The sequence below is a fragment of the Cydia amplana genome, chromosome 21, assembly GCF_948474715.1.
Source record: "Cydia amplana chromosome 21, ilCydAmpl1.1, whole genome shotgun sequence".
Lineage (NCBI taxonomy): Eukaryota > Metazoa > Arthropoda > Insecta > Lepidoptera > Tortricidae > Cydia > Cydia amplana.
This window is the reverse complement of record NC_086089.1, coordinates 12,205,760-12,229,732: the sequence shown is the minus strand read 5'-3', so window position 1 is coordinate 12,229,732 and position 23,973 is coordinate 12,205,760. Positions and strand designations below refer to the sequence as shown.

Here is a 23,973-nt window from a genome sequence, read left to right as displayed (position 1 = left end):
AAACTCAAACTCAAAAAAACTCAAACAATCAATATGAAAGTCTCTACAGACCTCATACTATTGTCACTGTCAAAATGGGTCCGAAATTAAAATCTTTGACTACAGTCGCCATCAGATATACCGGAGTGGCCAAGGTGTTCACAATATCTGAACGCGCACTCTAACGCCCTAACAATAGAGGCGTGTTCAGATATTTGTGAGCGCCTTAGCCGCTCCGATATATTATTATGTACCTATTGTAAACACACCTTACACATAGGGATTGAATAACACAAGTGGGGGGTAAAAGTGACTAGTACACAGTAGGTATACATACGGACACCGCTAGGGGGGAGCTTCTAAAGGTCTCAAGGACCCTCGAGCCGAGAGCGACTGCTCCTGCTTGTTAGTGCAATGGCTGCTACGAGTACCTAGTGTAGGCACAAGCATATAGGCACAGTATAATAAAGAGTACTAGCATACAGTATGGACGCTCCCTGCCTCCCGTTGAAAGTGCCGCCCACCCGCTGAGACCCGCTCTCGGTTACCTCACAGTTACCCTACAATGTCTTATCTCACTCACACAAGCATGGTACGCGTTCACCTACACGAGCTTAGGCTGTGTGCGTAGGAACGCGTTTGTTTCATACATTTGATCGCTAGTGTCCGAGGTGTGATATAGATTAGGTATTAGAGTCTGGCTACTGAAATATTACACAATTTTTTGGCGGGAAATTCAAAAAGTCTTGCGCTGGTCACACTTTGAGTAGTAGGAACTATAGTGAACAAGTTAATTCTAAGTTCCAACAGTTGCGGATTATATTTGAGAACTTTGACAAGTCAAACTAACCTAAACCCGAAACGGTCCAATTTCAACTCAAACAAGCAGAGTATTTACCCGTATAGTTAGGTTATTATGTGTGCCCAACACGCATGAACACAAACTGGCATTGGTTATGTTTAACTTACACTTACGCAGCGTACGTAGGCGAACAACACGCGAACGCGAAGCGAAGCGATGCGGCGCGGGGTGAATCAATCCTTTGATACTCGTACCTATAGAAGTGTCCTACGAGGGCGATCTCGTTGCGAAATGCGAACGCGAACGCCGTGGGCCCGCCGCGCCGCGCCGCTTCGCTTCGCGTTCGCGAGTTGTTCGCTTACGTAAGACGCAGCGTACTTACACTTTTGTTTAAGCTGTAAGTTTATTTGTAGGTATAATAACGGCCTCCTAGCCTAGTCCAAAGGGTCCCGGTAAAGGCATTTATTCTTGTGATGAGTACGAATATTTTTTCCTGAGTTATTGATGTTATCCATTTATCTAAGTATCTATGTATTTATCTATATAAGTATGTATATCGTCGACTAGTACCCATAGTACAAGCTTTGCTTTTGGAACTAGGACGATCTGTATAAGTAAGATTGTCCCCGATATTATTTATTTGTGAAATAATTGATTGAGACATGCTAACGAACGTTTCCAAAATTTCATAACTTTCCATGGCAGTTTTAGTTGAAAAAGCACGGAAATTTCTCTTTATCTCTACCTGAATAGAAACTCTCCTTCATCCTTTAAAATTTCCGAAGAATTCTCCATCTTTTAGGGTAAGCAAGGAAAAACTTTCTGCAATATGAATAAGCTTGACTTAGAAAAGACAAACTAACCCAAAACGCGGCGCACTTTCAACTCAAACAGACTGAAGTATTTACCAACGCCCGACGACCGAGCACACTTGGTTTATATTGTGTGTGTTCAGGATATGGCGAGGAATGAACAAACAACTCGTACGGGCCTGTTCAAAGTTCAAACTGCATATAAATTGATATTATTTTAACTATCTCAGCTCTCTGGGGTTTTTCCGTTTAATTCGTTAAAATGCTTTTTGTAAAAGAGACTGGGTCAATTGACATAATTAAACAACTTATATTGACTATAATTTTAAAATGTAAATAAATGGAGTTGCCAACTATCAAATGCTTTTGTAGACGGCGCCAGCATAGGTCTTTTATACAATGAAAATAGAGCAAGTATAGAATTTATTATTACAATTAATTAATTTTAATTTTTAACAAGCAGAAACGTCTGCGAACGATGCTATTAAGCTTAGAATAAATTTAAAAGTGGAAAAATTACTGTCTTGAGTGAGACTTGAACTCCAGAGGCCGTGAGTTCAAGTCTCACCCAAGACAGTAATTTTTCCACTTTTAAATTTAATTAATTAATTCTTACAATTTCTAGCAACGAAAACTATTTAGTACTAGACATAGGTATAGGTGAACCAGGATCTATTGAGGGTGCGCCATGTTGCGGAATTTCACTGGAACTAATTTTTTCATACTACAACAGCAACATCCCTGATTGGAACATTTGTCCCGTGATTGGTCGAGTCCCGCGCGCCATTTTGTAAATTGCTTTACATTCGACGGAGTGAAATACGGCGTGTAGCGAACAAGCAGGATGATTTGCCATCTGTTCAATTCGTTGCTGTATCCTGGCTGTGACGGAAATTGTGTATTTTAGGGACACTAGCGTCTTTGAGAGTCGGCGTTATCAGCGCTATGGAAAATGGCGTCGCTGTGCAGTTGCGCCAACGTTGCGTCGAGCAGCAGCTATAAAGTTGACTAGACGCCGACGCTCGGGAGACGCTAGTGTTGCTAGTGGCTCTAAGACTCAATAAAAACAAAAGAATAATCAGTTCCTGATCTTGAGCATCAAAGCATCTTCTGTAGCCTTATCAGCGCGATTTACGTTGACGCTTGGGGAGCCTTTGCACCTCCAATTCCTTTAATTTTAGTACTCTACTCTAACATTTGGGACCTTTTACATCTCCAAATTTAATGTATATTACTAACCATAGAGACTATGAGAGAGGTACTGGCTTATGTATTTATAAATGTTTGCTATGTATTTTTCTTGTCACTATATCATGTCCCCTTTAATGGGGACTTTTGAAAAAGCCCTTGAGGCCTAATATTGTCAGAATAATCGGATTTATAACTTTTTAAAACTTTATTTTTCTGTTCCCCTTTGGAAAATCCTTTAATGCAAATAAATACAAACAGCAACATTTAACTGTCCATCGGTGGACCTTATGCCTACTGTAATAAGGTTTACGAACTGTCAGTTAATGATGATGATCCTTCCGGCCGATTTCGGCCATGGCGACCACTATACGACTCCTAATAGTTTGCGCGGCGCTCGTGCGCCCGAAGATGGCTGACGTAGCCGATCTTCGAGGTGAACCCCCTGTCACTGTCAGTTAACAGGGTGGGCGATGGTACAACGTACCTGCCTAAGATATTGAAACATGTTTTGTTCGCAGTTCAACTTCGTCGGGAAGCTGCTCGGCCCAAAGGGCAACTCTTTGAAGAGGTTACAAGAAGACACGCTGTGTAAGATGGCCGTGCTCGGCCGGGGATCCATGAAAGACAGACAGAAGGTACGTTATACGAAAGCAGTTCTACTTCGTTGGTAAATTTTTGAGCCTATGGAAAAGATTAACACTTCAAAGTTACATCACCACAAAAAATATTTGCAGTTCTCCGAGATTATTTAACCTGGAGGGGTATTCGACAAGCGATGTTTGACGTATCGTGTTGAACTCACGTTGAAACGGAACAATCCTGTGTCAAAATTTGACTTTATCAATCCACAGTTAGGTGATAACCAAACCAAACCATTACAAACCTTAAAGTAGTAATAAAACAAAGTTGATTTTTGTTGAATTATTGGTAGTACCAAATGATAGTATTCTGTTCGAAGGATCACTTTGTTGAAACAAGTTGCTACGTTACCAAACTTTATTCATATATTTACAAATCGGCTCGAACAGATTCAACTGTTGAATTGAAGTGGACGCGAAATCTGACAGTTGTACATCTCGAATAGGGGCCCTGGTGGCAGTGGATACTGCGGTTGGCTCTTCTCAAAACCTTGCCGACTCCTGCAGGCTTAAAGCAGGATTGCGAGATAGAACCCCTCCTTCTCTAGATAATTCACTTCAAAAGTAGGTGTCCTCACCCTTTCGGCGCTTCTAAGCTAAGCCTACAGGCCTAAGATTATGGCGACATTGTCAGGCAAGTTTTCCACGAATGCTTCTGATATTTTTTCCTCGTTATACATATAATACATTATTGCCTGTTCTAATGTCACTTTATGTGTCTCCAGGAAGAAGAACTACGCGTGTCAGGCGACCCGAAGTTCTCACACTTAGCTGAGGAACTCCACGTGGAAGTGAGCGCCTTCGCCACGCCCGCCGAGGCGCATGCGCGAGTAGCGTATGCTTTGGCAGAACTTAGACGGTTTTTAGTTCCGGTAAGTAGCTTTAGTAGAGTGTAAAACAAGCTCACTGTTGTATGTGTCTGTGGACGTAAATTGACAAATTATCACGCTTATATTAGTAAACACTGCAAATTGCAGACTGCGCTGAAATATTGGTCGCCCATCGAATTGAAGTGCATCGGTCCGAAAGCTAACACGTAATTATTCAAACGAATACGAACGCCGCAGTGAACCGTATTACCTAACTAATAATGGTAGCTGGTTGGTGCAAGTGTGACATTGTGAACTCTATTGCCTACGTAACAAGGGTGGCAGAATGGAAGCAAATGAGAGGCTAATACAAACAGCAACTTAACTGTCCACCGGTGGACCTTATTACAGAAGGCATAAGGTCCACTGACAGTTACCAGTGTGGCCGATGGTACAAGCGAATATTGCGGCTAGTTGATGGCTAAAGTGAACCCTGTTACATACGTATTAAGGGTGGGTGATAATACTGATAATTACAAAAGGGAGTGAGTGGTAATGTGGGTGACAGGCGGTAAAGTGGGACACTTTACGCCACTAAATACTAGCTTTATGTCAGCTAATTTTGCGGGGATAGTCGGACTGTTTAAGGATGACTCACGTTAGACCGGGCCGTGTCCGGGCCGGAGCTTCCGGCGCTTACTTTTCTATGACAGATGACATTCATGGGGCTGGTTGTAGGCATTCGTGGGGCTCTCACAGGGAACCATCACAACGGCTATTAAAGACCATGCCAAGACCAAACATCAGGAAGAATGGAACAGTCTGACGGGTCTAAAGCATGCAAAGCTCTTCATGCAAGGAGTAGACTCCGGCTGGAGCAAAAAGCTTTGGAAACTTAGCAAAAGACAACTCCAAATCATAACGGGGGTGTTTACTGGCCATTACGGGGTCAAGGGAATTCTGACCAAGATGGGACATTCTGACAACACCGATTGTCGTATGTGTGGCGAAGAGGAAGAGACAGTGAAACACTTAATGTGTAAATGTCACGCCCTAGCCAGACAAAGAATGAAGGACTTTGGAGCAGGATATCTGGAACCAAAGGACTTTAAAACGCTACCCATGAGCTCCATCATCCGACACATGGATATGGTGGGAAAAGCTCTTGAGTAGCTGACGGATCTTCTCCAGGGGGTAATTGCACAAAAGATCCCTATGGGTCGAAGTGTATCCGTAAGGGCCCCCGAAAATAATAAGATAAGATAAGATAAGATGACAGATGACAGGATGACGTGATGCTTTCCATGGAAAACAAAGCTCCGGAAGCTCCGGCCCGGACACGGCCCGGTGAAAAATTTGTGCAGATGTAATAAAGCCATGCAATAATGTCAAAGTAAAGACGTGTTTTACAGACCTCAATTTAACTGATTTATAACAATGACAATATTTTACTGTAAAACGTTCGAATTTGCGTTGAGTTTTTAAGTATATTTTGGCAGCTGAAGAAGATGGTGCTGTACGGTGCCATATGTTTTGTGGTAAGAAAATCTGCTAAGTGTCGAATTCAAGGTAGCTTACCACCTGAGGGTTAAGTACAAAGTGTACAATGTATATGCATATTTTTTTAAATATGTACATATTTCTATGTACAATTAGGGTTGCCAGATGGTCGGGATTCGGCGGGATTCTCCCGATTTTTAGCATGTGTTCCCGATTCCCGACAAGGTGAAAATTGTCCCGAAAAACAGCATCAGGTCGCAGGTCGCTCGCTCGCTCGACGACAGTTCGGAACTTGAAATTATTGTTTTATCGTTATAAAACAATAATTTCAAGTTCCGAACTGTCGTCGAGCGAGCGAGCGACCTGCGTCGAGCCCGTCAGAGCGCGCGCGGGCGCGTGGCGAGATTGGGCAGAGCAGCTGACGTAGTGCCAATAATGTAAAATATCGTTGTTTTTAATACAATTAATTTAATATGAATGTTTTTTTTCCCGACTTAAGGCCCAAAATCCCGAAATTTTGATATTTTTTCCCGATAATAGCGCCTTTCGATCTGGCAACCCTATGTACAATAGTAGTATAATGTCTTTGGTTTCTAAATATGCCATCAAGTTGTTCCAGGTGATCCTCCTTGCCCCGGGGCCCGCGTTCTAAACGACTACAATTTACCCTGACGACAACGCATAATAGTGGAGTCAATATAAAGTTAAAGTTACATTAATTGCACAGTCAAATGTTTCTACACGGGTGAATTATATATCATATTGACTACCCGGCTGCGAATTAACAACTTGATATCTGTTCCCGTTTTTGAGAAATAACATTTTTTTTATTTTATATTTTATACTACCTAAACAGTAATTTCACACTAGAGATTTTTTGAAGAATGGGCTATGAAGCTTACACGACTACACGGTCAGAATTTCTCCCGACAATAATATTAATTATAGATTTAATGAAAAAAACAATAACTTTGTAAGTTTTTCATGACCGAGAATATCCCACACTGAGAGAAAAGTTTACTATTGTGGTTAATAGTATTTGTTTCGATCATGTTTAATTTATCTGCCTGAGGAACTGCTATATTCGCAGAATAGCAGCATGATATTGGAAACAAACAGCTAATAATGTTCTACACAATTAATGGACATTTCTAGTTTTTTGACAGTAACTGTACAAGTTATTGAAGAATAACATACTTATTTTTCTCGCAATTATTAAATCAATTTCCAGCATAAAAAGTCAATGAAGTATGCTGTATTTCCAGGCTTCCACAGAGGCCAAGTCAAACTTTGTTTAAGATGTCAAAAAGATATCATTTTGTTATCATTCGCCCAACCGTCTCGCTCGCACCAATACATATTTCATCTAGTACGAGTGAAATACACGCGCGAATTATATAAAATGACATCTTTTATAACAAAGTTCGAATTAGCATCAAGGTATATTAGGAAAATATACCTTATGACTTATGGCATTGCGTTAAGGTTTAATAATTCAATGCATAAAGTGTCTGTGTTTATGTGAAAAATGATAGGTGTCAATTTTTATATCTATTCACAAAACGTTTAGAATACAGGATGCACAGTCAGATATAAATAGACCCTTGAAGTCTTACAACTATCTATGATACTGGATCTCAAGCTTATTTGGTTAGTAAGTACCGTCCACCAAGTTATACTTCGAATAGCCACCCGGACAAATTCCAAAGCTAATTTCGAATTTTAAAATTTGACAATTCACGAGAAGAGTAACGTAACGTCAAAGGATATGTTTGTCCCTTTTCAACGATCCTGTCATCCGATGCTTGAGTAGAGTGAAACTAAAAGAAGCAAATGTCAGCAATTCGTAACGCTTAGTTTTTGTTAGCGTTAGCGCATCGCGACATGAGAACTAGTATGAGCCTGGCCCTCGATTACGTATAATTGCAAGGAAACTTGGGATCAAGTTATCTTAGTCAATTTAGAGCAGTTGGAATTCAACTCATTGTGAAATTTTTGAACGTTTTCAAATAATTTGTTGGATTAAGTAGTAAAAGTGTTACAGTGTGTTATATATTTGTGATCTACTCACAAGGCCCTTTCATTTGGTACCCCACATGGTATGTTTAAAAGAAAAATGGTAAAAACTTTGCGTCATAGCAACTACCCTCACCACTTTCGCGCTTGTCATCTCATATATTTGTGTTCAGGATATTATACTGAATGCACTGATACCAAATATACTCATATCCGAGACGACATGAGCGTAAATTTTTCTAGAAGACTTTTCGAGAAAAGGCCAGGCTACAATATCTTTACAGGTTGATTGATACTGAGTGTATTAACACCATGTTCACCCATATCCAAGACGATATGAACGAAAAGTAACCTAAAGCCACCCTACCAACATTTTCGTAACAATGAGAGATTATTTCTTGGAAATAATGTTGTAATATAAACTCCTTGTAGAGCACCTACCTGCGAAGAGATCGTGCTGTCAAAGTTGTTAATGATTTAATATAATATTGTTAATTAACTAAAGTTTTATTAATGCATCATTTCATTTTATACACCGCGGGATTTAATAACCCGAAAGATTTAAACCACGTATTTTTGACGACAGTACGAGTAAATAATGTTATATCAACATGGGTCCAATTATATATTTTAATTAAACTACTATTTCAGTACAAATTAAATCATATTAATTTACCGCTTCTTTGTGAACAAACCTTTATTCAGAGAGTGAGCGAGTTTAATTAATCTCAAGTAGAGAAACAGAGAGCGAGCATGACATTTCATGAATCACTCCGATATCATACGATGCACGGCGAATGCAGTGACATGTGTTCCATGACAAGAATTGTCAAGTTATGTCTAGGATCATGTTTACGTTGAAATTATTTCAATTGATTGGCACCTCAAAATACCACAAATTGTATCAAAACTTTATTAATTACTACAACAGTAGGTACAGTGCAGTTATTATTGTTGAAACTTTGCGATAAAATCTTTTCCTTTGAGTGAGGTAACCAAAGCCATTAACCATGATTATATCCGAAAGAAATCATGCCTCTTATTGTTTTAACTCATACTACAGCTGGAAAGGGATGATTACTTGAATGACCTTTTATTAAAATATCGATCATGCTTATCAGTACGTATTTTAAATTCTCGATGTGTTGATTTATACCGAGTAAAGTAAAATAAACAACTATGTTAAACAATTACGCTTTTTTATTAATTTAATGAATTAGGTTTTCGAAGTGTGTACCACCGTTTCCAGCACAAAGATTTAATTTTAAATGGATTTGATTATTTAGGTTTACAAAAGTGTTCTTTATTTCTTCGGAAGCCGTTCGAATTTTTATTAATAATTCTTCTCCAGAGTTCACTGGTATTGAGTATTCCTTCCTTATCTTTCAGAGTTCCCCATAGAAAAAACCAATGGCGTTAAGTCGGGTGACCGGGCGGGCCAGGTTAGAACGTTGCTTCCACGGCCAATCCACCTCTCAGGGTATTGTTCGTCTAGCCAATTTACGAACTTCTAGGCTGAAGTGGGTCCGTCGTGCCGGAAGCACATAGTTCTTCGGGTTTCCAAATCCGTACACAAAGTGAATATCCGCTAAATGAATTTTATTTATTACAGTCAATCAAATTTAAAGATGTTATCTTGCGCATATCTTGTGTGACATATGAAATATGTCATTTTATTGACATCAATTTCGTCATTTTCGTCAAACTATCAGCCAGTTATCGTAAAGGTAAATAGTTTGTACTCTCGTGATTGAGAACAGAACAAAATTTCGGTAGTGAAACCTTTTTGTAGGATATCAAACTTAATTAAGTGAAACTGGCTAATAACCATGTAGTTAGTGCGTCTGCGTGTAAAATTAGTTGGTGGCTACGTCACGCATAAGGGTGTGTTAGAATTGAGATTTTTTTACTTGTGATTTGTTTTAAATAATTAATATCTCTTAAATTAAGGGTTTTTGGACTATGTGTTATATAACTTTATATACTCTAATTAGGCTCTAAAATCGTTGGTTTAAATCTTTCGGGTTATTAAATCCCGCGGTGTATATAACCCTATTACCCTTTGAATGACCTTTTTCACGTTTTCTACAGCAATGCAGTCGACTGCAGCAATTTTGAAGCGCGACATTGCTACCGACTGCATTACTGTGGTAAATGTCAAAATCGAAGTTCCTGTCTGGATTTTGGCGTCCATTAAAAATAAATAATCAAAGGAGGTCATCGATCAAATGGGCCGGAGGACAAGCCATCGTTAACTGGTAGAGAATGCCTTATGGCATTAAGTCCGCCTCTTGTACTATAAGGTTTTTCTTTTGTGCAATAAAGATTAACCACTTTATTCATAAACTTTACGGGCCTGATTTAGTTCAATTATGTTTATCCCTTACTTACAAATACATAAGTTAAAGTGACAGATAAGGACAAACGATTATTACTATTATTAGCTAATTGAGGTTTGTAGCGCGTTTATGAATAACGGGGGTTAAAGAAATAAAATAAATACAGATGTTGACAGTAATTATATACGCATTTTATTACGGAAAAAGATTTAATATTGGGTGTAAATGAAACGGGAATTGGAAATACTCGTATAAAATAAAATGATATTATATTATTCATTTCCGTAAGTCAAACCATCATCTTTATTAGCATTGACATAACGCTCAACTTCGCACAAACCGTATGGTTTTTCACTAAGGAGTGATATATTCTCTTTACGCTAAACTTTATGGTGGGTAGACAAGTCTGTATACTTGTTTGGAACTAACTGCCACAGTCTGTCATAGCCATGTCATAGCCTCATAGCTGACATATGTGACGTATAGGAGATACCGCAATGCATGCATGCATTGCGCGTTTTATAGGAGCTTGGCCTGAGGTGTGTTAAGTAAGCGCGCAACGCATACCGATGAAACTGGATAAGATAGTCATGGGAAAATTAACGGTCGACCGGATCGCGAACTCTCGGCTGTTGAAGCGGAACAATCGTCTGCCGCGAACATTGAAGTGAGACGGAGATATGGAAGTCGATAAAACGTTCTCTACAGTGAATCAGTATCCGCCATTTAGGGTAATTTAAATAGCTTGGATGATTTAATAATGCTTTTATTCCATACAATATTACATATACGTGGGAGATTTTTTGTTGTTACACTAACATGAGAAAGAGATTTGAGAAAGTGAAAAACAAACCCACTGTCCATTTTCTCGAAGCAACGAAAACATTTTCAAAACAAAAATGGTTAATAGTAATTAAATGGATTAATTTACGTGAGAGATTTTTTTGTAGGATATAGTAAATATACAGAGCTTAATTAACATGTAATTGTTATGTACACATAGTTGTTATTTTTATATAAAAAAATATTTTTAATAAAGAAAATTATTGGGAGCTGGTTTTGGTGTCAAGCTGGGAGAAAATATAAATACATAATGAGTATATGTTTGAGAACTGCATATTAAAAAATCTCGAGTGTCGGATTCATGTTTTGATATATTTTTTCTATTTTAATAATAGTTTGGATTTATTAAAACCATGAGACATATTTTGTGGAGATTTTTTTTAAAATATAGTATTTGCAACATAGGTTATCACATCTCAAAAAATCTCTAGTGTGAGAATTCATGTAGAGCTCTCATACATTATGAACTGTGCTGACCCGCCTATAATGAGCCCAGAAACCGCTTCCCAGCTTTAAAAATTTGAACTTGATCTGATATTGATTTAATGTTTATCCTAGTTATACTTGGGCCATGGTTATTAAAGTTGTCCCCTACACTTTTTGGTCAAATTTGGGATTTTTTAAGTTATTTCTACTCAGAATCATGAGCTCTTTTGATACTTATAGAAGAAAAAAAGTGTCCCAAAATGTCCATACATTTCCGATCTTTCCATTCCGTGACCGCCATACACAGTCTATGAAAAATGGTAACGGAATGAAAAAAACTTGGGACACTTTTTAGGGTTCCGTAGCCAAATGGCAAAAACGGAACCCTTATGGATTCGTCATTTCTGTCTGTCTGTCTGTCTATCTGCCTGTCTGTCCGTGTAAGTCACAGCCACTTTTTTCCGAAACTATAAGAACTATACTTTTGAAACATGGTAAATAGATGTATTCTGTGAACCGCATTAAGATTTTCACACAAAAATAGAAATAAAAACAATAAATTTTTGGGGTTCCCCATACTTAAAACTGAAACTCAAAAATTTTTTTTTTCATCCATCCCATACGTGTGGGATATCTATGGATAGGTCTTTAAAAATGATATTGAGGTATCTAATATCATTTTTTTCTAAACTGAATAGTTTGCGCGAGATACACTTCCAAAGTGGTAAAATGTGTGTGTGTGTGTGTGTGTGTGTGTGTGTGTGTGTCCCTGTAACTTCTAAAATAAGAGAATGATAAAACTAAAAAAAATATGATGTACATTACCATGCAAACTTCCACCGAAAATTGGTTGGAACGAGATCTAGTAAGTAGTTTTTTTTAATACGTCATAAATCCCCTAAATACGGAACCCTTCATGGGCGAGTCCGACTCGCACTTGGCCGCTTTTTTCTCTTATTAGGATAGAAAGAGCTCGTGATTCTGAGTAGAAATAACATAGAAATTCACAAATAAAAAAAGTGTAGGGGACAACTTTAAATAAAATGACTTAGGTACTTATAGGTAGTTTGTTGGTGAGAGTGCAATGTATATAGATAATACTCGTATTGTATAAATATCATCATAATCCTTTTAGTCGAAGCTGATTCGCGCCAATATACGAGCAAAATGCACGACACCTATATTACACCATTTGAATATTATTTTCACAGCCTCCAAGTATTTCCACAATGATTGGTCAAACGCCGCCCTCAACCAACGGTTTCCCTCGAATATCAAATCGATAACATATTTTTGAAGTCTGAATGCCCTGTTGCCCCAGCACGCTCAATTTGTGCCCAAAATATGCATCCCTTGATACATTACCCTCATTTAAGGCATTTCGGGCACTTGATGAAAGTATCACTTGTGAGGAGACATGAAATATTAGTGTTTTGTACTGAATTAGGTGAAGGGTGTTGTTTTTTTTTTATACATTTTAAAAAGGACTTTTTTGTAAAGGACAAAGCTCCACAAAACTACATTACTATTCCATAAATGCTGTTCGGATTCTCGTCGTGAATGATTAGATCGCGCGTCGCAACTCGCAACGTCCCGCAACACATCGTATTATGTAAAATGATTATCTGTTGACATGGACACTAAAGTGCGCGTGCGTCACGCACGGCCTGATTTGATAATAATTGTCCCGTCTGGACTCCACTTAAGAACAAGTTTATAACCTCAACAAATTGTTATAAGTCACAATCCCTTTTACTTTAGTGAATTTAATGCCTTCTTCTCTTGTTCTTATATCTATCTATCTAATACCTTTAAACAAGCAATTCTTGTATATTTATTTATTTATTTATATATATATTTTGAGGATCTCGGAAACGGCTCTAACGATTTCGATTAAATTTGCTATACGGGGGTTTTCGGTCTTATCTCTGGGAAAACGCGCATTTTCGAGTAAGTATTTATATGTTTTCTGAGCAAAGCTCGGTCTCCCAGATATCGTAAGTTACACGTCTTATCAAAAACATAAATTTTCTCAAATATGTAAGCGTAAATTTCGTGAAAGCTGCCACAGAGTATAATACAATCTGGCCAACATTTTCTCTGAAAGGATTTTCTCATCGGTTGATCGCGATTTATGGCGTAAAGGCCCCGGTCCGTGGATGAAGTTCTATAGATAATGCATTGTGAATTGTCAGGTAATAACCAAAAGTGAATTTGTAAAAAACACTTGAAATTTAACAGTACCTACATAATATTTTTGATGTTTGATGCAAATCATTTGACATTATCAACATATTTAATGATTATAATGTATCTGTAAACTAAAACACAAATTTATTCAATAATCGTACAGTCACCTGCTATAGGTACATGTAATATTATATACATCGTTGTCTGAGTACCCACAACACAAGCTTTCTAGAGCTTGCCGTGGGGCTTAGTCAATTTGTGTAAAAATGTCCTATAATACATATTTATTTATTTATTTATTATAATTATTACGTAATCCGCTCTGAAAGTTCGAGCCCTATTGTATTATTGATTAATGCTACATTACAAGCCCATCTAAGGACTGTGATCTGTGCCGTGGGCATATTTCGCGCAGATATGGCCCGGTTTTATGACTAGACACCGTAAAAATAACTACGTGTATTGTACTCGTAAATATATCTACAGATCCCGGCTGAGACCGTATTCGTGGTGCTTTAATAGCAGCTCGCGATATAGCCAATTTCGTGCAATCTAAATTGCTAGTTGTAAATTGAAGTGGTGTATACTCTGCATTACGTATAGGTACTAAATAATGGACTACGCACCACGCCCTCGAGTAAGTATATTACATTACAGTATACATACTGGATTCGAACCGGCGTAGAGCTTTCGTGGCTAACGCCGTACCTAACCTTACGTAGGCCACTAACCTGTCCTAATTTCTCGAGAATATGAAATGTTTTTAAAGAGCTGCCTTTGATCATTTAAGAGCAAGCAATACGTGTTTTTACAAGCTTTTATTTAGTTTCACCTGTCCCGTTGTCTGTCTGTCGGTCTGTAATCAAATCTTGTAAGTTAAATTTGATCCACTTCCCGGTTTCCTATTGAGCTGAAATTTTGCATTCATGTATAAATCGGATGACAATGCAATATTATTATGACATACAGGTGATCTGATGATGGAGACAGGAGGTGGCCCTATGGCCGAACTCTGTGATGAAACAACGCAACTTGATTGTGTTAGGGGTTTCTAGAATTGTCTCAATGAGTATTAGTTGTCTGTCGTAAGAAAAGTACAGTCAGCAATAAAAGCTTGTACCAAAAATGAAATTTTTGCCAAAAATTATTTTTTTCTATTCTAAGGATTGGCAAACCAGGGCTTGCGAGTCATATACGAAGGTTTGATTGCGGCCACCCAAAACATTAACACTTAAAATTTTTTATAGACTAGACCACCGAAAACGACATTTGCGCCTTGAGATTCCTAGAACTGAAGATATCTACTGCAGTTGGCTTTTCTATTGAAAAGTTTGGCCATGCCTCTTGCCCAGTCGAAACAGGCACGTAATTTATCTCGCGGCGCTTTTGTGCTAACATATCAAATCTACTTACATAGCCTACGGGCGGCAAATGTCTAAATCCGGCACTGGTGCTAAGCCTATTCTATCCGTATCACTAAAAAATTCTGGTAAAATCAAACTAAGCATGGTAATGCCATCCATACTACTTTTAAAATGTCGAATATAGTCCCAGATCCGCACTGTCCTGAGGTGAGGGGGTGTAGGGGGAGGGGGTCACACCTGAGATTTTACGACGTCGTCGAAGACACTTGGGGAGTTACGAGCGACGTTTGATCGGATTACTGCAGTTGGGACATTAATAATTTAAAGGACAACTTTATCCATTTTACAGCCCGTTTTATTATTAAGGATGTTATAGCACTAGAGTGCCATTTGGAGTTTTAAGATTTGTTTCTTGTTTGATATTGACATGACATTATAAGTAGGTAAACTTGAAGCTCGAATGCCACTCCTAGATTAAAAGGTGTTTAGGAATAATCTTGACTGAACGAACTAGTATAACTATTAACTTAACAAAACAAGCCCCCCGCCGCGTATATGTTCGCGATAAACTCAAAAACTACTTAACGGAGTTTCATGCTGTTTTCGCTTTTCAATAGCGATTCTTAAGGAAGGTTAAGTGTTAATTTCTTAATGTTTTGTGTAACCCGTGCGAAGCCGGGGCGGGTCGCTAGTAGTATATAAATCCGTCGCTGTATTGAATCCAGGTTCTGTCTTCCTTGCATTGTATTGCATAGTTTATAAACTACAATAGGGATGATGACACATGTTGAATTTTATAACAAAATCTAGTAAAATAGATAGCAAATGTGCAATTAATCTCAATATTGTGGAAATAAAAAAAAATTGATATAAGTAGTACAAAAATACAGCACCTGAAAGTTTCTAATTTTTTTTTAACTTCTAAAAACGAAATAAGTAAGGATACCATTCGATTCCTCACATTTTACCCAAAAAAAGATTGTGTAGCAACTATATATGTATACATAAACGCAATATTTCACCGACTAAAACGCAATTTTCTTGTTTTGTTCATACTTCAATATGCGCTCTCAGAGACCTTGACGTCATGTTCACATAGCGATTTGTTCGGGGCGTTTCGCAAGTGAAGTACGACTGTCGGACTATGACTACCTATAATTTCTGACTTTTGTATTGCTTTAATGCAATGGGTCCCATATAGACATTTGATCCTAAAAACAAACCTGATTGATTGATACCATAAATGAAAATTTGTCATCTAGCCTATTATAACGGTGTTTCGTCTGTCGCAGGACTACAACGACGACATCCGGCAAGAGCAGATGCTGGAGATGCAGCTGCTTGCGCAGGCGCCGCGCTCGCCGCCCGCCACCCCGCCGCACCCCGCGCCCCGCCTCAGCCCGGCGCCGGAGGACCACAAACACAGGGTCAGTGGCCTCACACACCTCTCCCTACCCCCGCACTTCAAGTCCTCTTCGACAAAACACGAGCAGGCGTGGCTCACTCCGCGTTTCCGTCGCGTCGTTACAAGTACATGCGGCACACACCAATTTTGGTGGCTTGCCATAGTAACCCGCGTACCGCTAAGGAACGGACGCCTGCTCGCACTTGCGTTGCGCCACCTAGCGGTCATGTCTGTCGTAATAGACGCGTTTTGTTAGAGAATGAACCTTCTGTACCTAGTACTATTATTTATTCTGTGACACGAGTTTTAAAGAACACAGTATGTACCCCTAGTGTCATTCGATGGCGTGACATGACGTACGCGTTTTGTATGGGATTTTGAGTTTCCAAAACGTCCCGCTTGGCGCGCTGTCCAAAATCCCATACACAAATAGACATAACGCAAACGCGAACGCACGTCACGCTATCGAATGAAATTGACACTAGGGGTTCTGAACTCGATATTGTAGCTTGATCTAGATTCCTTTTTGAAATGTTCTGTGGTGACCAATTTATTTACACGCTTCGTCATTTGCCGGTGGAAGCCCTACATATTGTATTTCCTGACAATATGTCCAATCCGCGTGTGTTTTGTCCGAGACTGGGAAACCAATTCGAACTTTAAGCATCGCATCTCTCTTATATAAATTATGTGTTAGCTTTTGCTTTTACGCCAGAGACTTCGCCTGCGTCAAATTATGATATCCGTGATAAAGTTACCTATCCCAACCTAGAAAAATAAACATGTGCCAAATTTTGATTTGACCGAAATGTTACTTTTTCATTCAACAACCGTCTAGATTTTGAGACAGGTCACAAATATAACCTAACTTAATCAAATGGGTTTTACAGCATGCCATTTTCAAAAGTTTAGAAATATTTTAAGCACTATGGATTGGTATGGTCATAGAGGAATATAGTAAGACAAGAGTGCTCAGATCTATGGAGTGAGCACTCTATGTTGTATTTTTTTCTCTATGGTATGGTCTAAATAAAATGCGTTCGGCCTATAAAGAAGTTGCGAGGATAGCATTTCATTTCATTTATTCAGTCACAACTTTGTATATAAATATGATTTATAATTAAAATATAAAATAAAACTTAATAGGTATGTATCATGAAACTATATCAACTATTTTACAAGACTTAATAATATTTATTCGAATCAATGCGGTATATGTATGTATGCAGGTAAGAATGCAAATGGTGAGATCTATAGATATCAAAGCAGATTCACGGTGATATTGTTGAAATAGGCTTCTGGTCCCACAATGGCTCCCGATTGCCCTCTGTGCCCCTGTCCTGGCCGGGGCCGGCAAAAGGCTTTCAATAGCCTGACAGATTTCATGTTTCCACCGTGCGCCGTGGAAAAATAGCCACCTGATTTATTTTATAAGACGGAAACTCAATAACAATACCATATACACACACACAACACATATTTAACATAGATATAAGTACCTAGCTAAATTATATTTTTGTACTAACACTATATGGGATTGGTCCTGAAATAAATAATTTCAAGTTCAATGTTTATGAACATACATATTTTTTTATTGTACCTATACTAGTTTTAAGGTATTTCTACGGGCCATTAGTTGCCTGAAATTAAAGTTTTTCATTTCATTAAATCACTCTTATTTAGAAAATATAATTAGAATTCAAAGACCTTTGAAAAAGCTACATGGTCGGAAATCAAATCAAAGTTTTTTTCCTTCCCTTTTGAGGACGACCTTCAAACCTTCAAGAAAAGCGCATCCCGTCTTAAAGGCCGACAGCGCACTTACAACGCCTCTGGTGTTGCGGGTGTCTATGGGCGACGGTAATCGCTTATTATCAGGCGATCCGTCTGCTCGCTTCCCTCCTATATGTGCCAAGTGCGAGTCGGACTCGCGCACGGAGAGTTCCGTACCATTACGCAAAAAAACGGCAAATTAATCACGTTTGTTGTATGGGAGCCCCACTTCAATATTTTATTTTGTTTTTAGTATTGTTATAGCAGCAACAGAAATACATCATCTGTGTAAATTTCAACTGTCTAGCTCTCGGTTCATGAGATACAGCCTGGTGACAGACACACACGGACAGCGAAGTCTTAGTAATAGCACAGGGCGGACACGCCATACATCAAAAATGATTTGCGTTTATATGTGTGCGCGGCACGTCTGTACACGCGTCATTGTGTATGTGTGCGTAAGTCGCTCTACGAGAGCATGCCAGAAGTCCGTCAGATTCACGTCGCGGCCAGTCGCGGGGCGAGGTAATCCGAGTCGGGGCGGGGCGTTGCGTGGCCGTTCTGTATGATAATACTATTACTTATTCTGTGGTAATAGAGTCCCGTTTTTACCCTTTGGGTACGGAACCCTGAAATAAATAGTGCTAGTATCAAATGGAATCCTGTATCTACGATCAAGGAAAAATATCGAGTTCCTTCGTTTTATCGTAACTCCAAAGAATAAATTGGATGCCGCTCACGTTTCTTGTGTACCTCAAATTTCTCTCAATTTGTGATACTCGTAGGTACTTAAATAATGTTAAATATTTGGCGTTATTCATAAACGGCTGCTATAACTGATTACAGTTGATGATCGCCGTTTGTCCCTATTTTTTGTTATGCCCTAGCACGGAATAAGTAATAGTATTATCATACAGAACGGCCACGCACCGCCCCGCCCCGACTCGCATTACCTCGCCCCGCGACATGAATCTGGCGGACTTCTGGCGTACTCTCAGTAAAGCGACTTACCCAGACATACACAATGACGCGTGTACAGACGTGCCGTGCACACATATAAACGCAAATGATTTTTCCCTAAAAATAAATAATAGGGTCCCGTTTTTACCCTTTGGGTACGGAACCCTTTCCGTACCCAAAGGGTAAAAACGGGACCCTATTACTAAGACTCCGCTGTCCGTCCGTCCGTCCGTCCGTCTGTCACCAGGCTGTATCTCACGAACCGTGATAGCTAGACAGTTGAAATTTTCACATATGATGTATTTCTGTTGCCGCTATAACAACAAATACTAAAAACAGAATAAAATAATGATTTAAGTGGGGCTCCCATACAACAAACGTGATTTTTGACCGAAGTTAAGCAACGTCGGGCGGGGTCAGTACTTGGATGGGTGACCGTTTTTTTGCTTGTTTTGCTCTATTTTTTATTGATGGTGCGGAACCCTCCGTACGCGAGTCCGACTCGCACTTGGCCGGTTTTTTGATGTATGGCGTGTCCGCCCTGTGGACCTAGAGAGGGACAAACGATGATCGTCAGCGCCGATAATGTTTGTATCACATTTCAGGCCACAGGGCTGGCGTGCGCGCCGCTCGCGGCCGCCGCTCGCGACTACTCGCCGCCACTGCCCGCGGTTCCCGAGCACCAGCACCATCAGGTATCCTCACACTTTATAACTATAGTATAGTATACTTTATTATTAGCTATCTGTGATGATTTTTTTCGCCTAAAACCCTAAACTGGTAAGGCATTGTTTCTTTTGTCATAGAGAAATAAAGTAAGACAAGAGTGCTCACTCCATACATCAGTTTTGGTACCATAAAGACTATTATTTTCATAGTCGACATCTAGCATCGAGTAGCGGAATTATCAGTACTGCTACTTGACAATAGATGTCACAAGTATCGCTATGGACGAAAAAAGTACTGCTTAAACAATTTACAACTAATATGCATATATTAGGTATAAGCAGTTGAAAATAGAGTTCCGGTTAAAATAACCTATGTTTGCAGCTAGCAGCGAGCCATGGAGTTCTGATGGGCGGCGTGCTGCCGCCACACTTGCTGCACAACTCTATACTAGGTAACTGTCAAAAATGTTCAACCTCTGTCTTCAAGATGGCGTCTTTTTAGTTACTCTTCTTGCCATTAGATGGCGCTGTCTTTGCAGTGGCTGTGTGTGTGTGTATGTTATAAATAACTGAAGTATTGTGTTGCATAACTGTGTGTGTTTTGTAACCAAATCGAGTATGTGTATTGTCTGTATTTTACGTAGACTCCCACAGTACCTATGTCTTCCCTTAAATATTTGACTAACCTATTCAATAATTTTATTGTTATGAATAAAAATAAATGAAATGAAATGAAATATATGACAACGGTCCACTCACCTATTTGGCATTGGTATCGGTCCGCCAACGCGTGCTCCCGTTGAAGCTCCTCATGTACAATTCGACTCCCATACAAAAATACGATAAGTTCCCGAAATATTTCCAAGTGGAAATTTCGCAAGTTTCGCAATGTCTAACTTGCATGTCCAGGTAGTAACGGCGGGGAGCTTCTGGGCCTGGGATCGCCGGTTCTGCGCGGAGTACTGCGCGCGCCGCCCGCGCCGCCCGCGCCCCCCGCGCCACAAGGTCGGTACGTCGCATTTTATACCAACCTACCTGTGCTACCTCTGTTGAATGTAGTAATGTTTAGTTTTTATAGTTGTCCAATTTCACAATAGATGTCGCTGTTCTGTCGGCTACTTCGCGCTGTTAAGATTTTTCCACAGCCCCGTATATAGTCAATTTGGTTTCGGAATAAACGAGTATTAAGTTGTCAAGAAAGTGTTTCATTACAAAAGGTAGGAAGTGCAGTGCAAGTGTAGTGAGTGAACAACCTCTGTCCTTCTATAGTGTAATATGCACGTTCCTTTGCCTCTTCTTATATTGACACAAGTAATATAGGTACTGTAATTAATTATAAGTTATAAGCATAGAGAAATATAAGTAAAGAAAGAGTGGTAACTCCATACATCAGTTTTTTTACCAAAACGACTCGCCCACCATTCCGTACAAATGTAACTTTTGTGTCTCCACGCGTTACCGAGATAGAGGGTCTTGACAGAATGACAGTCAGACAAAAAAGTGATCCTATAAGGGTTCCGTTTTTTCCTATTGCCGTACGGAACCCTAAGAACGTACATATAAGTGTAATTGTAAGGCCTGAGTGGAGGCTCGAGTTGGACATGCAGCGGGGCGGGGCGTGCGGCGTGCATGTTAAACAAATGTAAGCGTATAGGAGCGGCCTTAGTGCACGCTGCTCAAATTACTTGTGAGCCCGACGCCACGCTGCACGCCCCGCCGAACGCTCCGCTTCGAGCGTCCACTCAGGCCTCACTATAGAAGAAATTGCCCAGGATATGGCGTCATCTCAGCATGTAGCTGGCGTATCACACAAAATAGCTTTTTCACCTCAGCAGCTCGAACAAGGGTACTTTGCTACCTTTTGAGTCCCTTACTACGCTCAAGATTCTAAATTAGATTCACTCGCTACGCTCGTGAATCTATTATAGAATCTTTCGCTTGCACGGGACTCAAAATAAGCACTCGAAGAAATATCAAACTTTGATCTCTTGTTGTACAAATAACTATTTCCCAGTTATTCGGTTATCATCTGACGCCGCCGGTTTCATCACTAAGAGCATTCCCTTTGTTATTCTTCTAGCGATTATGTGATTTTGCATGTGCATTCTTTGCTGCAACTTCAGATAATATTCTTACAAACTCACTTTGTGTATAATACCATCAAGGCAATATTTTACCGGCTCTATCTACCGAACTTCAGTTAAAATAACTAAATCTTAAAACACAAAAGACTTCGCAAAGCTACCAATATTCCACAGCTCCCTTAAGTCCAGCTTATCGCCAAGTTTTCTCCAAACTGTATTCGAGACTCAATATTTCTGTATCACACTTTCACACAAAGAATTCTGTCGACCGCGAGTAAAATGGAGTTTTGTAGATGAAAATATACCGCTACATTTTAACACGACGCAAAATAAGTTTATCGGAGAAATTCAATTTAGAATTTCTTGTGAAAGAGAACTGTGGCGAGATTTTGCCGCCAATTAATTGGATATCTTTACTGAATTAACTTTTCGTTGCGGTTGTTTGTTACGATGACTAAAGGGGCACGTTTAGGTATTTCTCTTTTCTGAAACTTTACCCCTCTATTACAATCAATTATCTTTGCTGCAAGTGAATTAGCGGTGAACATCCGACAAAGACAGTTTGTTCGTACAATAAACTGTTCTCATAATTGAATTGTGCTGTTTCTTTCTTTGTAATTCTGAATTCAATTTCGTCATCGTCATTCTTGATTCGTTAATGGCGTTCTGGAGTTTAGACTAAATCTAAATTGGGTTTGGCGTTTGAGGTGGTTGTAAATTGTTGTTTAAAAAAAAATTCTCAGTCATTTTGTATGGGTAAGAAATACTTAAAACATTTTTACAATGCACAGCGTGTGTAATGTGACTAGTTTTTGATAAAGATCATTAGTGTATACTTTGTTTCACATAAAGTTTTAAGTCCTAAAACTGAAACCGTTAACTTTTCAGGATTTTAGTTAGGTAATCCTTTAGATAGGTTAGGTTAGGTTTGTTTAAATTTACGCGTTTCTAAACCAAACAAATTATGACTTAACGAAAATTCGGACGAACGACGAAAAAATAGAGACCCTGATGTATAATTACTATGTTCTTAAATTAAATTAAATAATGGCCTAAATAGATTTTTCCAAAGTATGTTTTTTTTACAAAGTACCTAGTTTTTTTTTATTGAAGGCTGTCTTGCGTATTCCAGGTGCGGCTGGGGCTGCGACGGGTGCGGCGGTGGGGCGCAAGCGGCCGCTGCTGGGCGCCGCGCGCGCTAACATGTCGCCAACCAAGCGCGCCGTCATCACGCTGCTGGCGCGCGCTCGCGCCGCCGCGCACCGCCGCCCGCCCGCCTGGCGACACGAGTGAGTACCTAGCGCTAACATGTCGCCGACCAAGCGCGCCGTCATCACGCTGCTGGCGCGCGCTCGCGCCGCCGCGCACCGCCGCCCGCCCGCCTGGCGACACGAGTGAGTACCTAGCGCTAACATGTCGCCGACCAAGCGCGCCGTCATCACGCTGCTGGCGCGCGCTCGCGCCGCCGCGCACCGCCGCCCGCCCGCCTGGCGACACGAGTGAGTACCTAGCGCTAACATGTCGCCGACCAAGCGCGCCGTCATCACGCTGCTGGCGCGCGCTCGCGCCGCCGCGCACCGCCGCCCGCCCGCCTGGCGACACGAGTGAGTACCTAGCGCTAACATGTCGCCGACCAAGCGCGCCGTCATCACGCTGCTGGCGCGCGCTCGCGCCGCCGCGCACCGCCGCCCGCCCGCCTGGCGACACGAGTGAGTACCTAGCGCTAACATGTCGCCGACCAAGCGCGCCGTCATCACGCTGCTGGCGCGCGCTCGCGCCGCCGCGCACCGCCGCCCGCCCGCCTGGCGACACGAGTGAGTACCTAGCGCTAACATGTCGCCGACCAAGCGCGCCGTCATCACGCTGCTGGCGCGCGCTCGCGCCGCCGCGCACCGCCGCCCGCCCGCCTGGCGACACGAGTGAGTACCTAGCGCTAACATGTTGCCGACCAAGCGCGCCGTCATCACGCTGCTGGCGCGCGCTCGCGCCGCCGCGCACCGCCGCCCGCCCGCTTGGCGACACGAGTAAGTACCTAGGGCTACGCTACCCGACTAGCGTGCACTCTCACCGCCTATCGCCCGCTTGGCAACATGAGTTAGTAGGGCTAACATGTCACCAACGAAGCGCGCCATCAGCACCCTACTAGCGCGCGCTCGAACCGCCTCCCGCCCGCT

At 40.6% G+C, this 23,973-nt stretch overlaps 1 protein-coding gene across 1 annotated transcript in view; it reads left to right on the top strand.

Annotated features, from left to right (window-relative positions):
• LOC134657953 (KH domain-containing, RNA-binding, signal transduction-associated protein 2-like) overlaps positions 1-23,089 on the top strand; it is a 292,941-nt gene extending 269,852 nt beyond the window's left edge. Inside the window, exons 4-10 of the mRNA XM_063513554.1 lie at positions 3,303-3,419; positions 4,148-4,294; positions 16,202-16,336; positions 19,653-19,742; positions 20,098-20,167; positions 20,625-20,724; positions 22,932-23,089. Coding sequence (XP_063369624.1) covers positions 3,303-3,419; positions 4,148-4,294; positions 16,202-16,336; positions 19,653-19,742; positions 20,098-20,167; positions 20,625-20,724; positions 22,932-23,001 — 729 coding nt within the window. The 3' untranslated portion in view covers positions 23,002-23,089. The remainder of the gene's footprint in view (positions 1-3,302; positions 3,420-4,147; positions 4,295-16,201; positions 16,337-19,652; positions 19,743-20,097; positions 20,168-20,624; positions 20,725-22,931) is intronic.
• The last annotated feature ends 884 nt before the right edge of the window (positions 23,090-23,973 follow it).